We start from the raw sequence: 18,542 nt of genomic DNA, 5'->3' as shown, positions 1-18,542 counted from the left end.
ACTTCGAATTATAAGAAAGCTTTCTGCCAATAAACAAGCTATCCATTTAGGGAAGTGTTGCTCATTTGCAGAAGGTCCTTCCTCTACCTCAGCATCAGGTTTTTCTGCGACTGGCACCGGCACGGTTGTCTTTAGGCACACTTGTGTGAGCCGTGACCATCTCAGCCTGGCTCTGTCATGATGTGTTGACTTTTCCCTTGACCCCCACCATGCCTCCGTGTGTAGAGGGACAAGCTGCTCCGGAGGCACTCCGCCTGCGTCGTGCGTAGTGCTGAGGAGGAAGAGAGCTGCCCGTCAGCCAGGCGACACCGGGTCACTGTGGATTTCTCCCTCCTCACAGTCCCACCTCTGCCAGAGGAAACTTTGCATGTTGCACCCGTGTTCTTCCCGCAAGAAGTACTGAGTTCTCTTACCACCTCTTGACTCAGTTTGAGGACTTCCTAGTTGGCCCCTAGCCTTTTACCACTAAAGACTCCTATGTTTCTTAAATAAAAACCATCATACATCTTATTAGTTGAACCTGCTCATTGTATATATATATATTTTTTTTTAAATTGACCACCAACACCTTGAAAAAAACACCTTTTTTTCCTATGATTTTTTTCCACTTTGTAATTGGCAAAAAAAAGAAAGAAAAGAAAGTTCTTGATTTAAATCGAAAATATTTCTCATCTACTTCGTCTTTCACCGGAGCTGAGATTCTTATTCAGCTCTTCCGATGTGAACCTGCTATGATGAAAACCTGCTATGATGTAAACCTGCTACTTCGTAGTGGTAAAAGTGCCTTCTGCCCCATCCTCAGCCCAGGCTCTCCGATCCTGGGGTCAGGCGAAGCTGATGATGGAGGACCTCTGAGGTTTAGGGTGATTGGCAGTGCTGTGCTGACATGTCCCTGTCAGGTGTTTCTCCATTTGTGCCCACGGCACCATGCCCATGCTGTTCCCTGAGTGACAACCAGCTCCTCGGGCTCACCTTGGTGTTGCGTGGCACCTTTGGAGTCCTTCCTCCCACGACAGGCCCTCATGCATGTGCTTGCTTTCTTTTGCATGAGATTTTTTATTTTATTTATTTTCTTTAACCCTGTGACATGATGATAACTGCTTGTCCAATGGGAATTTTTGTGCTTTCTGGCTTGTCCCTTTGGGACAGGACAGAGGTGCCAGGTGAGCAGGAGGCAGCAACAGTTGTGTGTCACACCTAGGTGAGGGGTATCTACCTGTGCCTGTGGGCTACCTCCCTTTGCAGTTGTGTGATCTGACTCAAAGTTAAAGACTCTTTCCTCTTCGAAGGGAGATGTGTGCATTGTGGAGTAGAGAACTTACCTGCATTCCCTTCCAGCAGCAGCAGAGTGGCATGCTGGGAAATTCCGTGGTTCGCTGCGACAAACTGGACCAGTCTGAGATCAAGAGCCTGCTGATGTGTTTCCTCTACGTGCTGAAAAGCATGTCTGACGGTGCGTAGAGTTAAAACACAGATGTTTTGTTTTCATTGTTTGAATAACAACTTACTTTAGTGGCTTAGTTGAAAATTTCAGGTATTTAAGGGAATTTCTTCCTTGTTTTTGAGAATTTCTTCCTTTTTTTTTTTTTAACTGTGTATTAATTTGCTAAGTACAGTAGGAATAGAAGCCTTCATGTGGAGAATTAGTTACTTCTATTCCAGCAAATACTTTCTACAATGGAACTGGGATTTCTTTTTAATACAGTGTTTCACACAGCCCAAGCTGGACCTTTGCAGCTGAGAGTGACCCTGAACTTCAGACCCTTCTGCCTCCACCTCCAGAACCCTGGGTTAGGCACTGGCTATCACACCTGCTTCCCATTTATGCTATGACAAAGACTGAAACCAGGGCTTCTAGAGGTGCCCGGTTCTACAAGTCCAAGGTCACAAAAATATTCTCCATATTTTCTTTAAAGGGTAGTAGCAGTTCCACATGTCCACAGTCAACCCTAGATATCTACATAGTCTTGGTTTTGTGTGTGGTGTATTGGCAACTGGGAAGATGCCCCCAGAAGGGAGTTTACCAGAGAAACAATGGGGCCAGTCATACAGCACTCTGGCCTCCTTTGCCTTTTACTTTTACACTTTAATGAGTACCTGTGCTCCCTCAGGCTCTCCCGGACACTACTGGCTACTGGCCATTCTGCCTGGTATAGGCTGGCAGTATCTGAGCTCAGAACTCTCTGGGCAGAAAGAAGCTTACACCTTCACTGTTAATCAGTGAGTCAGACCTGCCCCTGAGAGCCATTTTTCCACTTGGACGCAGCCTGCTTCAGCCATGACTCTTTATTTCGGGAGCTGGGAGACGTCCTTAGCTTCCCTGAGCGTCTGGTGTTACATCTCTAGATGAGAACTCCAGTGCTCTGTGTGGGATGAGAGTAAGGATTGCATGGCCACATTCCTGTGAAATTGGGACGGCTCCTCTGAAGCACGGCCTGGCACAGCTTCTTCCCTCTCCGTCCCCACTCCTGACAAGTGTGACAGAGCACAAAGTACAAACCCACAGCCCATGGCCTCTCTTCTCATCTCAGACCCCAGGGAGTTGGACATTTTCCTGGAAGGAAATCTCTTTACCTGGTTTTCAGCTTTATGTAAAAGGGACCTGGTGTTCACATATCAAATGAGACTACTTTTTATACCCAGCTGAGGGCTCACATGGAGATTCAGATGTGTTTAGCGTTTAATATCCCGTATCTTTCAAGATTTTCTCCTGTAGATGCAACCCATGTGACAGGATTTTAGCAAAGCATGCTTATTATAGAACAAGCTTAGAAAGAAAAACAGAGCTGTACGCCTATCAATAGAAATTGGTTCGTTTCATTTTGGTACACCCATAGAGAGTACTCTGCAGCTTGGGAAAACTGAGTAGAGCCAACCTGTATTATTCTTTTTACAACTGGAAGGCAGGGCCCGGAGAGACGGCTCAGCTGTTAGAGCATCCACTGTTCTTTCAGAGGACAGTTTCCAGCACCTACATTGGACAGCTCTTAGCAGCCTGTAATTCCAGCCCCCAAAGCTTCTGGCCCCAAAGGCATCTGCACTCCTGTGTACATACCCAACACACACACACACACACTTTAAGAGCAAAACAGCATGTTTTCACTTTCATCAAACTCCCTGAAGAGGAAGGAAGGGTTTTGTAGAAGGAGATAGAGAGGCAGACTTCGGCTTATTATTGTATTTGAGAACATGCTGTGTTCAAGTTAAATAAATGGTCCTTACCGTAATATAACACTAAGTAATTTATTAGTGAGGTTCTGGAATTCAAATGTTCTTTGACTTGAATAAGTCTCTCCTGTGTTATGCAGGAGAACCTGCTGGCATGGTTCACCTTTTGGTCAGATATAAAACAGGCAGCAATGGAGACCTACACTCTGGGGTCTGTCCCCCGTGTCATAATACATGGTTATCTATAATGTATATAGTGTTTATTGTGATGCCGACCAAATAAATGCTTATTTTTAGATGCCCTGTTTACATACTGGAACAAAGCTTCAACTGCTGAATTGATGGATTTCTTTACAATATCTGAGTGAGTGGCTTTATCCTTTCCTGTCTCCTTTTCGTCTCTGTAGCTAGGAGGTGGGAAGCACACTTGTCCTCAGGGCAGGAATAGAGTGCATGGCACAGTTTCCTTCACGAGTCAGTCAGCAGTAGCCAGCCTTAATCTATTGTAAATAATTGCTTGTGGCTGCTGAGATACCTCTGTGGTTCAGCCACTTCAGTAAAACGACACAAAATGTATTCACCGTGTTGGTGGCTACTGTTTTTCTAAGTTAAATCTAGAGCCTGTTTGATCTCTTCAGAATAAGCTTCTGGTTTCTTTTAAGCTCATTATTTTTAGAAATACGGACCCATAGCACTTTTTCTAAAACTGTTGAGGGAAGATAAGTTTTCAAATTCAGAATTGGGGTTGTTTTTGAAAATTTGTAGTTAGTGTTTCTCAACCCACAATAGCTACATCTCAGACAGCACCCTTGATCAAACACATTATATCCATGGTAAAAGGAAAAAAAACTCTTCAGTTCTATTGTTGATTAGTGTTATTGAATGCATTGTGATGTAAGCAGCTTTGTGTCTGAAATATATTAGAAGGAGCTCAGATGCAAACCTTGTTCTCTGAGGGGAAAGCCTGTGGAACTGGCCTGCTGGCAGGAGTGGTTTAGTCTCATGACTGCTCCCACAATTGGCAGTCACACCAGGACAACTCGTTCTGTTAGCTAACTCTTATTAAGATGTATGGGTTTTAAAGATTCAGTTTTGTAGTTCTACTTAAAACAAAGCAAGAGAGTTTTATATTTGATGCCAGTGAAGGGACCACTCCACACACTTGAGCCAAAAGAGAGAGTTCCTTGCATAGACTCATCCGAGGATGGGTTAACTCTCAGTGGCATGGATGGCCTGCTACCTTCTGAGGCACGCTGCCCTGGAGCGAGTCTGGCCGCCCTGAGTGAGTGACTACTTTTCTTCTGTTCTTTCCATCCACAACCACCATTCTGATGGCCACACACGTGGGCCTCCCCTGATGTGTTAATGCTTTCCTGTGGGTGGAGAATGACCTTCTAGAAGATTCCTGAAAGCCACGAGCTAGTTATCCATACCTTTTTTCGATATTGCTAATAGACTTCAACCAGTGACTTGAGCACAGTTTTATCTGCACGCTCTCTAATGGTTTTCATTTGTCTGCAGAGTCTGCCTGCACCAGTTCCAGTATATGGGGAAGCGATACATAGCCAGGTACTGTGGGCCATCCTGTGAAATGTCCAGGCCGTTTTCTGTGAGGCTGTGTGGTAATTAATGGTCGACTGTGGTGATTGGCAGGTGCTGGCGACCTTAGCTTGCTACCACGGAGTCCAGTCTGGTCATTTCTGTCGCCAGCATTACTACACCCGTTCTGTCTGGTTTTGTCTCGTGGTCCCCTCTCAGACTGACTGACTGTACTGTTGCTAACTTCCTTCTTCATTGATTTCCAAATCCTAACACTCTTTGGCATCTCTTTCTCTTCATACTTTCCCTCAGTGAGTTCTTGTCCCTGCTCCCAAACAAAACTGCTGATTCTCACTTAGCTCTCTCTCTCTCTCTCCCTCCCTCCCTACCTCCCTTCCATAATTAAGAGGATGTTATTATCCTGTCTCAAATTTGTATGGAGTTTTACTGGCCTTTAAAATGGTACCCTGTTTTCTTACTCTGACCAGTCAGTGTGCCCTTGTCTCTCTAGAATGTTATGTCTCCCTCCCCACTGCCCTGGCCTGGCCTATACTCTCTTCTGTCTCAGGAGAGCTACAGGTTCCTCACAGACATAAGCCCAGACAGCTCCATCCCTTGGGCATTTCCTCCCAGAACATCTTATCATTACCAGTCCTTCCCCTGACACCCTGTGTATCTGCTGTGTGTCCTTCTGTGTCGGGATGGGAAGGGGGAGGGGTGGGGGAGGTCAGAAGCATCCTAGTCGTCTAGTATTTTTAACGGTTTGATTATAAGTAAACTACATTTGTTTTAAGAAAGTCTGCCAAGTTTAGTTTTAATTGCGATGTGTTTTCTTATGGTTCACAGAAGTGAAACAGAACAGACATTAGCAGACACTGTGTTTGAGTGTGGTTGGCTTAGACGCCGGCACTGCCTAGCCACCCCCCCCCGGGGGGGGGCAGGACAGATCACAACTTTTCAGGATCATGTTTTACGTCAGGAAATGAAAGCTTGTGTCCTCTTTTTTTTTTTTTTAAAGAAATAAATTTATCGAGATCACTTTGCCTTTTCCTCTTAATAATATTTTGTTTTAACTAAAATGTAATTTTTAAGTTTCTTAGTCTTAACCTGGGGTTTTCGCCACCACAGTGATGTTATGTTTGTTTCCAGTACACAAATGCAAGTATATACAAGGTGCCTCTATGCCAGTAGACGTGTCTTACTTCCACTCTCATACTGCCCTGTGACGATGGGCAAGCAGTACAGCTGCTAATCGCCACAGAGCTCTGTGCTCGGCAACCGTCATGCCTTCTCAGCAGTTACTGCCAGCTACATTTTAGCAAGGCACCTGGAGAATGTTCTGCAGAGTAGGATAAAAAGCCTGAGCTCGAGCTGGTGAATGTGGGAAGCTGACAGTTTCCTCTCTGACAAAATATTTTAGAATACTTTGTAGAAGCGGTTCTTTTGTTCCCTCCCCACAGTCGATACAAATTTAACGTTTGGAGGGAAACTTGTCACTTTGTAAGCCCCTGTATATACTTGCATAGGATGTGGGCTGTTTAAGAAGGGCTGGGGGGGGGGGCGGGGGAGCAGGGTCAGAGGCGGTGTTTTCTTTGTCCCTGGCACTGTGGAAACATCCGTCCTGCTTTATAAAAAATTGTCATGGTTTCCGCTGCATGTGACCGAGATGATGAACCATGACATGAACACTGTCAGTGTTTGCCCTGCACGGTGCGGTTGTGTGAACACTGTGCCTTCTCCTTCACTGAAAAGTCACCCCGAAGCATGCAGTTGATGGTCGTCCATGCATGTTCCTGTTGTACACACAGTAACACAGTGAGGGGCTTGGTTGGCTCCGGGACGGGGGACAGGTATCCTGCTCTTCAGTCAGGTTCTGTCTGCTCTGGCAATGGTACACTGTAGGGAAGTGAGCTATCTGATTGCTAACCCAGACACTTTTCTGTTTTCTCTACTTGACTGCTTGACAAGTTTAACAAAGTGTGTGACACTGCCTCCTGCTTGGGTAAGACATAGGTGTTCAGCTTATTCATTTAACCCCTGCCATTGCATGAGTGTCTTCTGCTTCTTTTGGTGAACTGATTTTTTTTTTTCAATTGGCATAATCGTCTGCTCTTGCCACATGTAATTCAGGGAGGTTTGCAGTGTTACTTAGTTGTCAGAGTTCTGTTATCTCCATCCTGGAATGACGTTCTCTGAAAAGTTGCATCCCTAATGAATGTACTTTCTCAGAACGAGAGAGACTCTGCCGTGGCTCGACCTTGCTGCTTCGAGGCCTAGTAGCTTTGCTGTGCACTGTCGGAGCTGCTGGCTGGCTGTCCCTGGCCACATGGCTGCATGTAGCCTGACTGCCCCATGTACAGCGCTCCAGCTTCACTAACTCTCCCGCCTCGCTTGGTGTAACGCGTCTAACGTTGCTTCTTTCCCATTTCACTCATGTTACAGGAACCAGGAGGGGTTGGGACCCATAGGTCATGATCGAAAGTCTCAGACATTGCCTGTTTCCCGTAACAGAACAGGAATGATGCATGCCAGATTGCAGCAGCTGGGCAGCCTGGATAACTCTGTCACTTTTAACCACAGTAAGTCCCACGCCAAACCATCGTAACCGCCAAGCCATCTCAGAAGGGAGAGCCCCTGCCACACTGTACTGCGTCACCAACTTGATTTTTCTTCCAGAGCCAAACAAGTAGGAAGAAGAGTTCCCTCCTTGGAGGAGAGTCCTGCGCGGTAGGGGGGTAGCAGAATGTGGGGCCAAATCAACTACAGCACCTGTCTCAAAGTGCCCAAACTTCAGGCAGGATGCAGCAGATTCCGTGGCCAGACATTGGCCCGTATTTTAAATTTAATGCATGCCTATTTTTGTTCATTTTATTCTACCCTCTGCTGTCCCTCCTGGCACATCCGGGTCAGATTCGGTTGCCTCTCTTGCTCGGTGCATGTAATTGGTTTGAGTGCCCACATTCTGACATCCCGACCGCAAGTGAACGTTAAGCCCATGAATCGATTTGTGAGGGTGTGGAAAGCATCCAGTAACGGAGTGACTTTTTCTGTGTTTTCAGTGTGAGAAAGATATCAAGTGTGCTTGGGATTTCTGTAGACAATGGTAAGACTTAATCAGGTTGGGGCCGCTTCACTCGCAAACAAGACCTTTCCATTCATCTTGCCTAACTGCGGGGCTTTCCTAACTTCACCGTAGAGGTCTGCTAGTACGAGGGTCCATCTTTTTAATTCGTTTCTCTCAGTCACCCAGACACCTTCATGTGCTCCTGCTAGACGTTTTGGTGTTCGAATCTTCCTGAGGGTTTCTCAAAGCAGAAAGTCTAAAAGCACCAGCCATGCTGCGCGTGAACAATTAACACGGTCATCCTCGGAGTCTGACTTCCATCCCTGTTGCTTTCTCAAAGCCGTCCTTCTCTCTCCAAGCATGGCGTAGCTAGATCTTAGAAAATCACGTGTTCTCATCCCCAGCACTGTCTTTAATACATGATTATTAGTTCTTCCTACCATCTCTAACCCGCTGTGGTTGTCATGCCTTTTTCTTCATGCAGGCTCAGTATAAAAACAATATTCCCATCACCATGTATTTGAAAGGTAACACAAAGTGAGAGGGCACAAAAGCACAGCAGCGTGTCAGGTGTGGTGGCATATGCCTTTAACGCTAGCACTCAGGAGGGAGAGGGATGGATCTTTGTGGGCTAGCTCAAAGTCAGCCAAGGTTACACAGTGAGACTCTGTCTCAAAAGGCCCATAAAATAAAGCAGCAAACGAATACAGCGGCTTCCCTCACTTCACCAACAAAGTTAAACATAACAGAGACATCTCACCTAGACTTAGCTTAAGCCAGGGTCCTGTCAGCAGCCGCCTCTGGGGCTGAGACAGAAAGAACCTCTCACACTTTGCGGTAGCCTGCACTAGATCTACGGCATACTTGGGGCTGCAGTACTTGTGTTTTCAACTCTCTGTCTCTTAGCGCGACGAACAAGAGGTTAAGTTAAAGCAGGGTACGCCCAGGGTCTCGTGACCTTTGCTCTCATTCCCTGTTTCCGCAGTAGACCGCGGTCCCCCCGTGGCACACATGCCGCACTGCTAGATTTCCTTCTTCCTGGACTATATAACAGAGTAGTTTACTACCTGTTGAGATAAACACAGACACTGTGGAGGATTTTCACACAAGCAGATGGAGGCCCTATCTCAGACATAGTCACTGTCAACCCCCTGCTGCAGATGGATGCCGCAGCAGGAGCCTGGGTTACAGGACAGAGACAGCCGGCTGCAGCTAGAACAGCCCTGTGAGCTGGGCTGCTCTCTCCTCTGCCTTCCTGCAGCCCATGGAGAAGCTGGTACCCTGCCTCCTTCCTTCCTCTGTCAGTTCTCAGTGGCATCCTGTCCTCCTGCGTGGTCAGGAAGCCACGTTCTCTTACTCCTTTCCCCTTGGCCTGTGTCTCTCCAGTCCCTCCTCCTGTGAGGTTGTTCTCCCATAGCTGAATGGCCTGTGTCTTCCAGGACTCAGTCTTTCTCCCGACCTCTGGAGGGCCTGTGTCTTCCAGGACTCAGTCTTTCTCCCGACCTCTGGAGGGCCTGTGTCTTCCAGAACTCAGTCTTTCTCCCGACCTCTGGTTCTGATGAGGTGGCTTTTACCCTTTCCCACCACCCTCTGTTTCAGCGCGTGGAACCTGGCCAAAAACATGCTAAGAGAATATCTTCCTGTATCTATCATGTGTACAATGTATATGACTCATATATATGCATATATATACCTGTTCATCTCTACGTAGATATTCAGTGAAAGCTTGGGGCCATGCATGCCCCTTTACAAACAAAACAAAACAGAAACTTACGCAGCAGTAAGCACAATGCCTTCTCTTAATCTAGCCAATATAAGTGAGCAGCCTGCCAGGGAGACAGACACAGGGGCTGGAGTGAACTCTCAATGGCCATCTCTTCCCTTTTTGTCAGACACCATCTTGGCCAGCAGGGGGCAGCAGAGGCCTGTGACAATCCATCTTCTGTAGGCCTGGCTGCCTGTGCTTTCCCTAAATCCCTGGAGAATCCACAGTGTATGCTGCCTGTGGGACACTAGCATTTCTGAAAACAGTGCATCTTAATAGGTCATCTGAGATGGTGGTCTGTCTGTTTATTGAACTGGACTGGCTCAGATGTACGATGAAAGGGGCAGTCCCTGCTTGAAGCCAGTTATCTTGGTGTTCTTAAAAAGGACATGAGCATGTGTAGCGTGCTCTTTGGGTGTCTTCACAGTGTGAGGCTGCATACTTAGGACCATTTCAGAGTCAGCTGGCACTTAATCTGCGTTATTCCTCAAAGAAGGCAAGCCGGTGCCGTGTTATTCACGGGTGACCTTGTACCGCGTGGACCATGGCCACAGACAACTCTGAACATATGTGACGTTACGGGATCCAGCAAACTGTACATCATTTTGCCATAGAATATGATTCTTTACTCTGATACCCCTTGCTATCCTGTGAGGAAAACTTCTTAGCAGTTAAATGGGAACAACTGACTATTGACCACTTCTTATATTTTTTTACATAAAGTATATTGACCCCCTCGTAAAGCCACATGCCATTTGTTAACATATCTGAGATGGTACATCTCTGAGAGCTTACCTCTGCTTCCACGCATGCTTGTACACACACAAACACTGTTACAAAATTAAAACAAGTCTTACTGTAGGCATGACAGTGGCTTGAAAATTTTACAGATTTGATCTGTGAATGCTGAAGACTCCCAAACCAGCCCTCAGCTTGCCACCAAAAAATGTCACCCTTGGAGAAGTCCTGTTGCTCCTACAGGCTGAGCAAGGTGGAGGGAATTCACAGTGCTGCAACACACTACTGCCCCCTAGTGGAAGTAATGGTATTTTTGTGACTTTCAATTAATGTTCTAGTTAATGTACAGCATTGGTCTCCTTTGACATTTTCTTGCCAGTATACCATTATATGGTGCTCATATATGTACCTACCCCCAATACCCACCTCATCCCCCTCCCCTTATCCACTGTCTTGCTGGTCCCAAGATGGTGTCATGGCTAAGCATGGTGTGATAGCTTAGAGAAATCTTGTCATTACCGTATTTCTCTACATGTATACATAATTCTATCACTTAGGTAGCCTGGCACATCGATTCTGTTTTAAAACAACACATGTTAAGTTCTGATTCTCAGTTTCCAGGCTTTAGACCAGGAGTAGGTCAGTGCTATGGGAACTGCTCAGTAGAAAGCCATCTTATTTAAAATGGCTACTTGCATGCCCTTAGCCTGTATGTTTCATAGAAAGAAAAGGACAATTCTATAAAGATAAAACAATAAAATCACCATTAAGCCATGTTCTAATCTTAGCTCAGACCACAGCATCTCCTTAAAGGTCGCTTTGACCTGTATACATACTTTTGGCTGGCCTGATCACAGGTGTTGATGTTTTTGGCTTTGGTCTCCTCTTTCCATCGTTTATATCTCTTCAACAGTATTCTTCAATACTTCTTTCTTTCACTCTCCCTTTATCTTACCACACCCTGCCCAGTACACGAATGCCTTAGCTTGTGCGAAGGCAATACAGATGTCCTTAATGCACCTGAATAGCCACCTTTCTTTTCTTTAGAAAACTACTTGTTTAAAAACAAAGAATTGGAATTAACATAATGTTAAACATATTCTATATCTTCATGAGGAGTTAGACAGCTCTGACACAAGGGGGACAGAGAACCACAGATGTAAAAGCTCAGAACCACCTATTGAAAAGCAGAGTTGGATGAACACACTTGATAGAGCTTGCATGGCAGTCTTAAAGCATCTCTGTGGCTTTAAAAGCTCCTCTGTAGTATTTGTAGAACTATAGCTCATATTTCCTTCAGTCAGAACAAGGTCTTACTATTCTTTTCTTTCCTCCTATTTGCTTGTATCAGTCCTCTGGTACAGTGACCCAAATAGAAATTTGGAGTGTAGGTTCTGGGTTGAAGGGGACAGTTCCCATTAGTAATCTCAAGGAAATTCTATGGGGTTTCTGTACTTTATTTTTTGGATCGCTGAACTAATGCCTTCCTCTCTGGACTATTTAAAAAAAAAAAAGCGACCAATTAGTAAGTGTTGCTTTCTCAGTCTCTCCTGGAAGAAAGTCATTACATTGTGTCCTGTTGTGTTGCCATCTTTCTGTATAAGCAAAGACACCATGGTAACATCTTTACCTCCTCTCTGTGTGTTTCTGCTAATACATTCCATTTCATAATTTAATATCTCAAATTGTTGAACTGCATTTATATCATTACTAAATTGATTTTGCAGCCACTGTTGAAGATTGAAATATTTGTATAAATTGTATATGATGAAGCTAAATCTACATGACAAGTCCTCTGGTTCTCTTCTCTGCATAGGCATATCTTTCCAATATACTGGCTTTTACGCTTTTTGTTAAAGCAAGTAGAAGACTATTTGCAGTACAGTCAACTCTCGATTATCACTTGTGGCTCTAGACCTACCTACTTAATGCATTATGTTGCTCATTCAGTACGAGGCACATTTTTATGAACCTCACAATATTAATTTATCCTCACTAAGGTCTTTGAAGTGTGGATAGCTTTACCCCTGCCCTATAGATGGGGATGCTGACTGGTAAAGAGGTTAGCTAACTTGCCCAAAGCCATACGCAGATAAAGAAGTACAGCTGGACCGAGTGACCAGCTATCAGCCCCATATCAGGTGACTGTCACCTGCTTAGTAGGATGCTTGGAGCATTGTCAGCACTCTGGCCATTGTGACCACTCAGCTGTGCGGCTGATGGGCTGCGTCTGTCCTGGTGGGCATGTTGGCACTGCCATCTTACTGCCTTGGCGACTTCATTCAAGTCCTGTGGCCTCTCTGTGCCCATTTCCCTATCTGCAGAAAGTGTTTAACAAGGTGCACACTTCACAGGGCTGCCGAGTAACTAACTGGAGAGTAATGTGGAGCTCCTGGGCTCAGCTGGCACGGAGCAAGCACGCGGTAAATGGCTGCTGCTGTCACTGAGCCTCTAGAGCTGAAACAGATAGATGCCCCATGAATGAAAACATTATTAATGCCACCTCCCTACAGAGCAAAGGGGGAAGAGGACTCTGAAAAGGGACCTTCTGTAAATAATCAAAAGTTGACTGTTACTGCCGCACCCCACGGCCCTGTTGCCTGTATCCCCCACCCCCACCCCCAGACAGTAACACCGTTGCTGGTTCACACAGGCTACGGCCACTCAGAGGCAGATGTCGTTCACCAGTCGCTTCTCGAAGCCAACATTGCTACTGAGGTCTGCCTCACCGCTCTGGACACCCTCTCTCTCTTCACACTGGCTTTTAAGGTGCGTATTAAATGCACGCTGTTCAAGGTCAGATGTTTTTAATCTGACAAATCCACTCAGCTTATTAAACCCAGCCAACACACAGCCAGGCGTGCTGTGTGTTTTTCCTTCAGCTGATTTTGCTTCTCTGGAGACTGTTAGTCTTAAGGTTCCCTTAATGCAGCGTTCCCGTCGTGAGCGTAATAAAGCTTAGCTGGCCCATGTGTGCTGCATGTGTGACCCTGTAGGCAGCTGGCTTGGCTAGGAGGAAACCCTTCTCCTAAGCCCTCCATATGATAACCACGGGAACATTACCAGGCATTTATGCTTTGAATATCTGTAAATAATGGCCAAATGTCTTAAATTAGATATTTAAAAAGAGAGGCACAATTAAGTATAAATTCATCTTTCTAAAATTATTTATTTATTACTAAATTAAATGGAAAAGCATGTCATGAAAAAAAAAGAAACGAAAGCGTTTTGGTCTGGCTTTTAAATTTAGCAAATAAGAATTAGGTCATTGATGCATGTATTCAAACCTTTGTGTTCTGGTTTTGTTTTGTTTTGTTTTTGTTTTGGTTTTGGTTTTGGTTTGTTTTGCAACAAGACCAAAACCAGTTTGTTTGTTTGTTTTTTTTTAAAGTATTGAGTTAGTAATCAAAGGAATGGGTTTGATTGTAATGTTTTTATGCATGTATACCATTGTACCGTGTTCTGTCTCTTAGGAGCCTAAGGCTTCCCCGTCTCTGCTCATGGGTCCCTTCCATTTCTAGTCTAGACAGAAAACATTGAGTTAGTGTTACTATCTATGAATGTTGCAGCTATATGTTTAGCTGCAAAGGTCTTAGGGAAATGTAACCAAAGTCCTGTTCCCCTTTGTTTTCTGTTTTATAAAACGTATTTCTTAGGCAGGGACGGGGCTTAGCTCAGTTGACAATACTTGCCTAGAATGATGCTCAAGGTGTGATCACCCCTATCTCAGAAACCAGGAGTGGTACACGTCATCCTACCGCATAGGAGACAGAAGTAGGGTATCCCAGCCAAGGGTCATCCTTGGCTACATAGAGATGGAGGCCAGCCTGGGCTATCACAGAAAATTTTCTTTCTCTTTACTAGTGACAGTAAAAATAATGACCCCCACCCCAATATCATGTCACTCTACTATAGTGTGTCCTCTCCTGAGGTGCCAAGCCATCCGTGTCCCCCACTAAGTGTATTTCTAGGAACCCAGCTGAGATAGAGGGAAATATAGTCACAGACGTGGGTTGTGGAGCAGTGTGCACTTATTACATAGAGCCCCTTCACTGTGGCTGCCTTTCCTGGGAGCTTGTTAGAACTGTCAGTTCTCTTGCCCAAGCCCTGATGTGACAGATGAGGTGCTCTGGGTGTGAGGTCCCCACACTTCGAGAAGTTCACTCTGCTAAGACCTTCCCCCAGCCTGATAGCTTCAATGTAAAGGTCTTTACCTAGGCTGCGAAGGTTTGAATGAGAACATGTTCAGCCATGTGCACTGTACCTGGGCTGAGCGAAATCCTCTAGTCCAGGCCAGCAGTGCAGCTTGTTTCTATGCTCTCTGCCTGGAAAGAGGCAGGAGACTGAAGGAGGGACCCGTGCAGAGCAGGTACAGATAGGAAGGCTACTTATATAGCCCAAGAGCATCATGGGGGGGGGGGGTGTCCCACTCCTTGTAGCTAACAGCTAGCAGGAGCTAACAGCTGGCTCTATGCCTGAGGCAGAATTTCTCCATGCTGGGATTTCTGACCTCAGTCTGTGACAGTGGGGATACAAAACCAGTTTTAGAGCTGCTGGTTCACCGAAGAGACTGTCAGGGAGTGGTTTGACTGTACAGATCCTTGCATGTTTAAGCGATGCATGTTGTCCCTCCAAACCATGTGACTACTAAGTACCCAGAAAACCTTTCTGGGGGAGAACCTCACTTTGGGAGGGCAGGACTCATGGCACCCACCCATCAATTCGCTGACATCTATAATGGCACCTCCATGTCAGAACTCACATACCACCGAATATCCATTGCTGGCATGCAGTTAGAAATGAGTATCCGGGCCGGGTGTGGTGGCGCACACCTTTAATCCCAGCACTCAGGAGGCAGAAGCAGGCAGGTTTCTGACTGAGTTTGAGGCCAGCCTGGTCTACAAAATGAGTTCCAGGACAGCCAGGGCTATACAGAGAAACCCTGTCTGGGAAAAAAAAGAAAAAAGAAATGAGTATCCGGGAACCCGGTCAGTACCGTGGCTGTGAACCATGCTGCAGATTTCTAGATTAACTGTCCCCATGGTGGTAAATGTTCCAATGGTCTTTCTCGATCTAGGGGAGCTTTCTGTACTTTCCTCAGAGTGCTTGTAGCAGTCTGCTTGTCTCAGTGCTTAGAAGATACAGTAATTTAGCGTACACACAGAATGACACATTATAGAGATGTTAGCCTTGTCTAACGTTGATGCCAATGTGTTTCAGAACCAGCTCCTAGCTGATCATGGGCATAATCCCCTCATGAAGAAAGTTTTTGATGTCTACCTGTGTTTCCTTCAAAAACATCAGTCAGAAATGGCTTTAAAAAATGTCTTTACTGCCTTAAGGTCTCTAATTTACAAGGTAGGTTGCTTCAAGGCAGCGGTCTCGCTGGTGATTATGGGTTTATCGCCTTCGGCCCGGAGCGGAGGCCGTCTCAGGAGCACTGACCTTGCTGCTCTGTCTGCCCTGTGCTTGGTTCTAGTTCCCCTCAGCGTTCTACGAGGGGCGGGCGGACATGTGTGCCTCCCTGTGCTATGAGGTCCTCAAGTGCTGCAACTCCAAGCTCAGTTCCATCCGGACGGAGGCCTCCCAGCTGCTCTACTTCCTGATGAGGAACAACTTCGACTACACAGGAAAGAAGTCTTTTGTTCGGACACACTTACAGGTGCGTGTGCTTTCGCTGCACCAGGGCACGGGTGTCACCAAGGGTCAGTCACCCCGAACAACACCGTACCACCAAAGGCCGCGAGTGGGGAGCTGGAGGTCACATGTGGTGCTAGTGTTTGTTTCATGCCCTGTGTTCTTACAGAGCCTGGCCTGGCATGTCTCGTCATTAGCTCGATATCTAGATATTGATTCAGGACTGAATTAACTGATACTCTGTTGGATCAGGGTACTTGATATTAAGTCCTTAAAAATCCAAAACCCAAAATAGGTTTGATGAGTATAACTCCTGTCTGTCCAGTTAAAACATCCAGAATTCTCTGCTCTGAGAGCCAACTAATATAACAGCAAGTGTGCGTTTGTGTAGCATGTAATTATTAAAAACAATCCACGCTAACACCTGCTACTCGCTGGCAACATGGTCTCCCTGCCCCCATGGCTATCCCCAAGAGGCGGTCAGTCCACTCAATTTTGTATCTTCTCAGATCATCCACCTCCTGCTAGCCTCTGCAGGACTGGCAGCAGCTGACTCTAAACCTCTAGCCCCGTTAAATGAAGACTCTAGAGGCTTGTAATTTATCAGTCAGATTTACAACAGTAAATTCTCAACCCCAAAAATGCCCACACAAAGAACTCAAAACTCAATTGATATAAACACAGTTTGCACACCTAGATGGGGCAAATGCACCCTTCATTACTCTACTGTCCTTCTATGATATCCACAGCTGCCCGTGACTCTTTGCAGCCGCGTGGATCAGGTTCATCTTCCTCTCCTATAGGTTCCATCTTGTCTCCTCCGTCTCTCCTCTCTGTCTCTCTCTGCCCTGTCTCTCAAACTCTCAGCCTGCCTTCTTTTTCCGCTGCCCAATCATGGGCTGTAGCCTTATCTCTTCACCTGCGTAGAGACAGCAGTCTACACTTTTGTGGATGTGTTTTCTGTGGACACGAGATGGGAGCACCTTTCCCATCTGTAGTTGTCCCTTTCTTATGTAGTAGTCATTGTCTGCAGACCTAAGTGCTAGGACTGAGGACTACAGCCAGGAACAGAACAGGTCCTCCCCGGCCCTCCTGAAGATGGCCTTCAGGCCCTTCATGCACACAAGGCCAGGCAGTATCCCATGGAGAGTCTTGAGGGGACCTGGAAGAGCACCTGGTTAGGGGAGCTGGGGAGCAGGGGCAGCTCCTCAGGAGCCTGGAGGCTGAAGGTGGGGTGGCTTGAAAGGCATTAGGCGTGTTCTGGGCCATGGGTGCACTGAGGGAGTCACCCACCTGGGAACCTAGAAAAGCCCTTCATGCTTAGAACACAGGTGAGAATCTACAGAGGACATGCTCTCACACATCCAAATCTTCATCAACAGAGAACGCTGTGCAATCTGGGTCAGGGAGGATGGGACTCTTTATGAGGGATGGTGAGATTGGAAGGAAGAGGGGGTTCAGTCGGCAGTGCTCAGTGGCTGTACTCGTGTGTGGTGGAGGGAAAGAGTGTGGAAGGCCTCCAGGTTGGTGCTAAGCGCCCGAGTCAAGGCTGTGCTGTTTCATAGACTCCACAAGGGCAGATTGCACATCGCATAGTTGACATCTGCACGTTCTGTTAAAAGAGAAAAATGCCTTCTACCCATTGAATATTTAATGTGTGTGAGCTCAAAACAAAACTGAGGGGAGCGTAGTATGGGTTCCCTTCTTACCCATAATGCAGTGGGTAAGCGGCAACCCAAGTGGTGTGGGCGTGTCTGCCGCTTCTCTGCTCTTTCTGATTTCGCCTTTGTAAATGCATTAGGGAAAACAATCAAATTCTGGAGTGAGTTTTGGATGTGGTTTAAAAACAAATCTCCGACTCTGTTGCCCACACTGTGGGGTTCCCCAGCCCACACATCTCCCCTTGCAGAGGCTTCATTCACATCCCAGAAGCAGAGCCCAGTAGCTGAACCTGGCTGTCATATGAAGGTGAATTGATTGCTTGTGTGTCTGTCTCTAAGGTCATCATCTCTGTCAGCCAACTGATTGCAGATGTGGTTGGCATTGGAGGAACCAGATTCCAGCAGTCCTTGTCTATCATCAACAACTGTGCCAACAGCGACCGGATCATCAAGGTGAGTAATTTCCGTTTTCACCCCAGGTCTGCCAGGTCATAGGATGTGTGTGCATCAGGAAAAAGTGGATGCCGTCATGAGTCCTCCCTTCCCTCCTGTCATCATGAGTCTTTCCCTCTCTTCTGTCTAGGGGGTAACATCATAAGTCCTTTCTTCTCTCCTGTCTAGTGGGTGGCATCATGTGTCCTCCCATCTCCCCTGTCTAGTAGGTGATGTCATGAGTCCTTCCTCTCCTGTCCACTGGGTGATGTCATGAGTCCTTCCTCTCCCCTGTCGACTGGGTGATGTCATTAGTCTTTCCTTCTCCCCTGTCTAATGGGTGATGTCATGTGTCCTCTCCCCTCTCCCCTGTCTAGTGGGTGATGTCATAAGTCCTTCCTCTCTCCTGTCTACTGGGTGATGTCATGAGTCCGTCCCTTCTTCTGTCTAGTGGGTGATGTCATGAGTCCTTCCTCTCCCCTGTCTACTGGGTGATGTCATGAGTCCTTCCTCTCTCCTGTCTACTGGGTGATGTCAT

At 46.4% G+C, this 18,542-nt stretch overlaps 1 protein-coding gene across 21 annotated transcripts in view; it reads left to right on the top strand.

The window, feature by feature from the left end:
* The window catches only part of Dock9 (dedicator of cytokinesis 9), a 254,169-nt gene that overhangs the window by 196,501 nt on the left and 39,126 nt on the right, over window positions 1–18,542 (top strand). For 7 of the 21 annotated variants that reach the window (XM_029469291.1, XM_029469295.1, XM_029469284.1 and 4 more), the window contains exons 35-42: window positions 1,339–1,453; window positions 3,466–3,532; window positions 4,690–4,737; window positions 7,219–7,286; window positions 12,928–13,043; window positions 15,495–15,632; window positions 15,754–15,936; window positions 17,912–18,025. In XM_029469291.1, coding sequence (XP_029325151.1) covers window positions 1,339–1,453; window positions 3,466–3,532; window positions 4,690–4,737; window positions 7,219–7,286; window positions 12,928–13,043; window positions 15,495–15,632; window positions 15,754–15,936; window positions 17,912–18,025 — 849 coding nt within the window. Of the gene's footprint in view, window positions 1–1,338; window positions 1,454–3,465; window positions 3,533–4,689; window positions 4,738–7,149; window positions 7,287–7,766; window positions 7,811–12,927; window positions 13,044–15,494; window positions 15,633–15,753; window positions 15,937–17,911; window positions 18,026–18,542 lie in introns of all 21 variants that reach the window. The other 14 variants (XM_029469280.1, XM_029469279.1, XM_029469288.1 and 11 more) reach the window with 5 other exon arrangements.

Source organism: Mus caroli, chromosome 14 (genome assembly GCF_900094665.2).
Source record: "Mus caroli chromosome 14, CAROLI_EIJ_v1.1, whole genome shotgun sequence".
In the NCBI taxonomy this organism is placed as follows: Eukaryota; Metazoa; Chordata; class Mammalia; order Rodentia; family Muridae; genus Mus; species Mus caroli.
The sequence above is the reverse complement of the archived record's forward strand: the minus strand, read 5'-3'. Positions and strand labels throughout refer to the sequence as shown.